This window comes from Haliotis rubra, unplaced genomic scaffold, assembly GCF_003918875.1.
Source record: "Haliotis rubra isolate DU_JTF1 unplaced genomic scaffold, ASM391887v1 Scf173, whole genome shotgun sequence".
NCBI lineage: Eukaryota > Metazoa > Mollusca > Gastropoda > Lepetellida > Haliotidae > Haliotis > Haliotis rubra.
In genome coordinates this window covers 1293185-1301116 of record NW_025765703.1, presented here as the reverse complement: position 1 = coordinate 1301116, position 7932 = coordinate 1293185, and the positions used below count along the sequence as shown (strand labels likewise).

The following is a 7932-nucleotide window of genomic DNA, read 5'->3' as shown; positions in this document are numbered from 1 at the left end:
GAGCTATTTTTTCTCCCTGCCTTTAAACGTTTGCTTCGGGATGAGCCACCCTTTTCGTGGCACTTGTGAGTGTCCTGGGAATGACTTTGAAACACTTTGCTTTCAACAAGTTCTGTTTCAGGTTTCTTGATGTTTGCTTCCCTCTTATCAATCACCTCAACAGCAAAATATTTTGGTGGAGAATTCTTAATGCTTGATTTCCGTTCACACTTTTTCAGCTTCAACACAAGTGGTGGACTACCATTACTGCTGGTCTTATTTGTGAGGTCACTGGGAATTACAGTAAAACGATGACTATCACATGAAAATTGTGGACTTTTTGTATGACCAGAGACATGATTGTCGTGTTCATGACGTGGACTCTCCTCACAACAACTTTCACTCTGTGAACCAGCGCCTGAGTCACTGGCACCTATTTCACAGCCATTCCGAGAAACATAACTAGTGCTGTCACAGTCAACACCAGCAGACAAAGTCCTCTCAATACACAGATTTCCACTGTTCGACTTTTTGTCCAAGTCTGAACCAATACCTGAACAAGAATCAATCTTGCTTGTGACCAGCTTTCCATTGGCAGATTCTAACTGATGGCAGCCATTACTTCTCACTGACTTCTCCTCGATCTGAGGCAGAAAGAGAAGCTAAGCAGTGCTTGCTACTTGTTTTCTTTGATCTATGAGCGTCTTTGGGAGCGAAAACATAATGTTTCCAATAAGGAATTGCACATTTTATCACCGACTGTTTTTGATTTAGGAAAAGATTGTTTCTTGATTTTCACAGACGACAGATGAGAATCTCCAACTGATTTTGATTGCTGACTGAGTGAATCCTCCTCCTCTCCCTGCACAGAAGCAGTTGTGTTATTTGGGAGCTGAAGGCTAGGAGTGAGTTCAGGGGGGTGTTCATGGAAATTACCTTCCAGGTGTTGCGAGTAGGGCATGCCTGGGGGCCAACAGTTACTGCTGGAGAAGTCATCTTGGATGTTGGGTGGCGAGTCATCACCACTAAGACATCCTTCACTTTCTTCTTCCAACATCATATCCTTTCCAATCCCTACAGAGGTGTCACATCCAGGGGACACAACTCCGCTGTCATCTGTCTGGCTGCCAGGGCTGAGGCTTTTCTTACAACGGACCCATCGCTTGCGGGAGTATTTCCTTATGACTGCCTTATATGCATGAAATCGCTGACGTGTGGTGGACTTCATACGCCTGCTGACTAGACTTGCTGGATTCATCTGTGTTGATTGCGGAGATTGATAGGATGAGAAGGGAGACAACTCTGTGTCAGTGTCGCTGTTGTTGTTTGTATCTACCAACATCACCTCATCTTCAGTGTCACTGTCTCCATCGCCACTCTTGGACTGGTTCAGCCAGGCTTCAAATGCCTGTTCAAAAGCCCCAGATTCTGATGGCAAACTCATTCTGTTCACTTCAGTTTTCACATTTCCTATGCTTTCTCAGTACTACTGTTCATAGGACAGATTTCGACATGTTGTTCACATGATTTAGAACCGCTTGAAACAGACAAATTTCACATGTTGAAACAGGGTGCAACACCTTGGTTGAAACTGATCTGAAGCTGTCCAGGATCTGTCAACTTGCCTCCTGAAATAAGAACAAAGAAAAAAAATCAAACAACAATGATGGATTTTTCAGCAGTTTTTTTTATCATGATCAGCTGATTATTTCATTGACATATTGGAGACAACAATCTGCCGTTAACAAATTTCTAGCTTACTGACTGTTTTGAGACTTCAATATATTCAAAGTGATCAGGCATGATTGAAATAGTAACTGCTGTCAAAGTACTTAATATTATTACTGGCAAACAATTCACCTTCAACAATTACTTTTTATTACATACACTCTGCCATGGTGAGCTAATGCAATGGTATTGGAACTGATAATGCAGTGTGAGAGACTGCATGAAATGCAGCAAGTATGTAAGTTATTACATGTATTATTCGCACAGTAGGTTACTTTGAAGCAACCATACAACATTTTCTTGTTGAGAAAACGAGACTGTCAGTGCAAATGAAACTATTGAAAGTGTAACAGTTTGATGTACATGCAATTTTGAATGATGTTACTGAATGTTTATGAAATAGGGAGTAGGTTCCAAGTCAGTCCCTGTGCCCCTGGATCATATTTTGGGGTTACTGTTGAGCATAGTTTGTTCTGGAGTGTATGTGCAAAAGGAACACAACATAAAGGCATGCATATCATCAGAATAAAATCAAAGGATGTGGTTGCTACATTGCATCTAAATGTCCAATCAACAACTCATGATTTAACACTTTATTATGACCTGGCAAACATCACTTGTTGACACAGCATTGTCACAATTAAATGACAATACCAAGCCATTTACATAACAACTACAGAAGCCAACATGGATGTACTTTACTTTATATATGTATTAAATTTATTTTATTGGTAACCATCTTGACTGGAAGCCTTTTATTCTGGTTGCAATAAAATCCCATTAAAAGGGGAGGTAACTTTTCACTTATGGTGATTTTTGCCTGAAAACAAAACATTCCAGATTAACTTGGTTTCACTGAACATGATTACTTCCTTGTGTGGACATCTTATAACAAAAGCTTAAAATATATATATGTCAGGGTAGAGACTGCGTCAGGGTAGAGTCTCAGTAGACATTGCGATCGGAGATTCTACCAGTAGAGATTGCGATCGGAGTCTCTACTGGTAGAATCTCCGATCCTACTAGTAGAGATTGTAACCGTAGTCTCTACTGGTTGAATCGGAGATTCTACCAGTACATTTTCCAATTCAACTGGTAGAAACTCCGATCCTACTACTAGAGGCTGCAATCGTCTTCAACTGGTAGAAACTCCGAGTAATCTGTAGGTAAACAACACAGACACTTTTTCTGAACAGTACTATGCATTTTATTCAGATATAACACTAGACTGTTTCCACTTCTACAGATATATTAAGGACTAAAAATACAAATGTGACTTGAGAGATCATATTACAATATATACATATATTACAAAACTGATTACAAGCAAGATCAATTGCATAATCAGTTTTTGTCCTAGGCATAAAAATTTAGGATTCATCGTGACTCCCTGGTGTCATGAGAGGGAGTCATGGACATGTTTTTGGGAGTCAACTTCTTTCATCAAGAGATCAACTGTTATTGTTTAATAACAACAGGTCCAAGTAAGGCAGGTCAGGTATTTAATCAGCACTGAGCAGTTACTTGGCAAACATTAAACTTAGTAGTTTTAGGTTTCTTGGCATGTCTGCATTTTGGGAGGATAGGTGTAGGGCAATTCCCCACCAGGTCATTACCCCATCTGCCATATCCCCACCTGGTCATTTCCCCCCTTTGGAAAGCAGTGTTTTTATAACAAAAAGTGTAGAAGTGAGCAAAGCTCACATACCCCCGCTTCCCACTTTGGGACATGGAAATGACTGATATTGATATATATAATGTGACAAGGATCAGCAGCTCACAAGACTTTCTCTTTGACTCTACTAAACTTTATATACATGTTAGATAATAGTTTTGGCATGTACTGATTACGGTAATTTATGGAAACTAGATTTTTTTGTGTTTTCCGTGGAAACCTGACATGCAATTGAACTTGACTGTCTCAAGTTGCACACAATGGACGTAGATGAAGATTGCTATTTTTTAGCACATGGCATATCTGTGGGTCATGATTAACTTGTGTATTAAGTTTGGTGAACCTAGCATGTATAGTTGCGATGATATGCCGTGGTCAGGTCACCTTATACATTTTGCATGTACCTAGCATGAACCTAGCATGCAAATTTTAAGAGATATGCTCTGGACAAAATAATCGAACACATTTGGCACTAAGTCATGTTTCCATGGAAACAGCAAAAAATACAATTCATATCTGGATCTACCCCCCAAAAGGCACATCTAGGGATCATGCTTGATATGTGTACCAAGTTTGATGAAGCTAGCATGTATAGTTTGGAAGACCTGCTCCGGACAAGATGACATCCTCATAGTCACAGCCTAAATCATGTTTCCATGGAAACAGCAAAAAAACTAAATTCTGAAAAAACTTTAAAATAGCAAAAGGCACATAAATGGGTAATGATTACTATGTGTGTGAAGTTTGGTGAACCGAGCATGTAAACTTTAAGAGATATGCTCCGGACAAAGTTTCGGGACGGACGGACAGAATGAACGCTATATACCCCCGTTACTTCGTAGCGGGGGTATTATTACTGATCATAAGTTTTGAAATACATCTGAATGAACTTCCTACTTTTAACTGAGACTTTGATAACAAACATTTAACACCTCACTGTAAACAATATCAAAATAAAAAATAAAAATGGTTTGTAACACTGTATTTACATCATGAGACCAAGCTGCCAAATTTGGACTCCACTCAAAAAAACAAAAATATCATTTCCCAGGTAGACAAATCTTACTTACATTTAACTGTAAATTTGGTATAAATAGGGATGTATTTTTACAAGGCTTCCTGATATTAAAGTTAAATATTGTTTGTTTATGGTTCGGACTATACATTGTAATTGAGTTTGAATATTCTTATAATAGAACGTAATATGATAGTGAAGTTCCCTTATAAATGTGGAGGAAACAATCATATAATTGTATTATTCGAATTTGAATAAATGTTACAATATTAACATTTCCATCATGTCTGTTGTGTTGATATCAGCCATGTTGGCGGTCAAGCGGAAGTAGTGATGCAGTTTATTTGAGACTCAGTGTAGCTGTCATAAAACTAGACACATTTCAATCCAAATTGATAATTTTATTGAGTGTCCTATGAAATTTGAGTATTTCACGTAGTCATGGTAGAATGTCAACTGCATGATGATGGTTCACATTCTATTATTGGTCTTATATATGGGCCAAAGGCCAATAGAGAAGTACTAGGGATGCCATGATACATCGATGCATCGATAGTTTTTCTAAGACAATACAATTATCGATACATTGAAAAGTGATGTTTAGTTTTGAAAGTATCAGTTTAAATGTTTGTGTATCATTTACGTTTTGCAATTGTACCATGTTTTTTTTTTGTTATGAGAGTTATAAATGATTATTTTTCATGCATAAAGATGGGAAATTAGAACTTTATAATCTCTCCGAATAAAAAATGTTGTTCTTTCATGGACAATTATAAAATATGAAATATTAACGTTCAAAATGTAACTAAATTTAAGCAATGCCACGAAAATAGGTATCGTGATAAGTATCGAATCGTGATGTGGGTATCGTGATACATATCGATTCATGAAACTTATGTATCGTGACATCCCTAACAAGTACCATATTGTTTACATTGATTTCCATATGTCTTACATATCTGATGAAAAAATGCATGAAATAAAGGAATGTGTGTCAGTCAAGAACTATGTTGGACATGGGTGAGCAAACTTTTCTTCTGTTTGGACACTGTTGTATATTATAATGGATATAGTTTGAATATTTTGATACATTGAAAATGGGAAATCGTATATAAAGAATTTCACATGATGGCATCTCAAGTTGAACATTTCAACACTGAACTCGCAATTCAGGGGTCTACATTGATATATATTTAGTATACTATTCATACATGCGCCCCAAGTTCCCTTTCTCAAATACAACACACACAACAATCAGTGGCAAGAACTTATTAGCCCCTATATTTGGCAGTGGAGCACCTTTAGAAAACAGCACCACAATTTCTCGTGCGGACGGTCTCTGTCATAGGTCACATGTCACTAAGTCAAGCAGCCAGTTTTGTGAGATTCCGTCAGACGCGAACCTGCGACCTTTGGATTGTTAGCCTGAAAGTTAACCGACTAAGTAGTTACCTAGTCATTCCTGAGAAGTTACAGAAATGAACGGAAAGCGTCAAATAGGTCACGGACAATTACGAAGGTTGCGGGTAGACTTGGGCATCTCGTGATTTTAATCTACGGACAATTGAAGAATGGTCCTGATGCAACTTGGCACATTTGTTCCATTCTGTAGTATACAAGATACTGTGGTGTGGAATGTGGCGGGAACTGAAAACGGCTGTTAACGTCAGATGTCAAATTCATGATATGCATGAATGACATGCTATTTAAACATCATTGGGTGACATCGGATAACAGAAAAGCATTGCTAAGAACACTGTAAGGATAATGTGGATCGCACTAAGGAATGAGGGAGGCATGAGCATGTCGAGGGTGAGTTAGCCTTTGAATCATTGCTGAACAAATGTATAGTGTGTGAAAGTGGCTTAAGTGCAAGTTCCAGGACAGTTTCCATTAGCCCAAAGTTTCAACATTAGCCATTTCATTGTGTGAAAAAATCTTAGAAATGCAAAAGGACAAAACAACAACAAATGGTACACATGCATTGCCATATTGGATTAGGACCCTAACCTAAACCCCTAAAAATAATCCCAATAAATAAAATACATTGACTGAAGCGACACGAAAATGGCTGATGGGTCCAGTGTAATGCATTCTTACTGCTTCAAAATATAATATTTAAATAAATAAACTCCATTCATGTGTAAAGATGCAAATTACTGAATGAAAATAATGTATGTATATAATAGTTCCCATTTATAATTCATTTAGTCCTAAATACTAAGTTGAAAGCAAAATCTTAAATATTTTCTAAAATAAAAGTGCTTTCTTAAACTGACGTTTGCTATAATATGCGCCACCGCCATCCATGTTTAACACACAAACTCCCTACAGTGCTTGGCTTACTTAATGCCAAAAGAGACAACCAAACACTGAGGAACTTAAACACACTTGATAACCGAGAAACAGTTTCACGTCACAGAGCATTGGTTTTTGGTAAAAGTTTCACAAATTATGTCATAAGGTATTGTGATGTAATTTGTAAACTTTGTGGTGCTGTATGGAATTTAAAGAAAAGTATGCAAATACAGAGAAAGAAAAATTATGAATATTGTCTGAATCAGATCGGGGCACCCATTACTACTCGTTTGACAATCACCCAAACATTTCTCCATGTTAGGCCCTGTTAACATGTGAACAATGATGCAGCATATAACTGTGAAGGTTACAGTTCTTCCTAATTACTTTTGACTCTTTGTCATAAGAATCACTGTAACAAAGTGTAACAGTTATATTTTGAAGAGTGAACATTCCATCATCAGGATTTAAGAATGCTTTAATTGGGTATTAAAGCAAATCATCGCAAAACTTTGCCGTCCACCATGTCAGTGTCACTTAACATACAGATGAGACAAATGCTTAAATGAATACAATCAATTAGAATGTACCTTATAGATGTCTAAGATAGGGAAAGTGAACCTGATTTGTAATACTAACAATATATGGTTTCAATATTAAAACAAACAAAAAAATATGCCTAAATGCGTAATGTTGCATATAATTATGCGTGTTGTGAAGCTATATTGGTTTTGCAGAATCATCTATATCTTATTACAGAAATGCTGTTTGCTAAAATGAAATGTCATTTAATGCGACAGACATTCTGGGCAATCCAAGAATATTAAACATGGCATTATTCGTGTTTAATCAATCATACGAGTTCGTGACAAAATAATAACATACTATTTACGCTTTGGGTAGGTGCTATTTAAGTTGTTTCGTCTGTTCTATTTTAGAAAAGCGATCACCTGCCCAAATGGAAAATGAATGTCAAGTGAAAATGTAAACATATCCCATCTGAATTTGAGACAGCAAAATACACTAAATTATAAACGACAGTTGATTCTATTTCTGTTTCAGGTATTAACACTCACATATAAGGAAATATGTCCGTACAACTTGCAGTCTCTAAGAGAAAATTGATGAAACTGTGAAATTTTAGTCCTATGGCAGCCGCTTCCCAATCGTTTAGAAGGCGCGAACTGCCACCTAGCGGCGAGTTCTTCTTCCGGCTTGCACCAGTTTGTGACGTAAC

At 37.3% G+C, this 7932-nt stretch overlaps 1 protein-coding gene across 1 annotated transcript; it reads right to left on the bottom strand.

Annotated features, from left to right (window-relative positions):
• Positions 1-518: 518 nt before the first annotated feature.
• On the bottom strand, positions 519-7880 carry LOC124272818. Its single transcript, XM_046708034.1, has 2 exons — positions 7772-7880; positions 519-1607 (listed from the first exon to the last, which is right to left on the bottom strand). Exon 2 carries the CDS (start codon positions 1421-1423, stop codon positions 674-676), a length of 750 nt encoding a protein of 249 aa, XP_046563990.1. The 5' UTR covers positions 1424-1607; positions 7772-7880; the 3' UTR covers positions 519-673.
• Between the last annotated feature and the right edge of the window lie 52 nt (positions 7881-7932).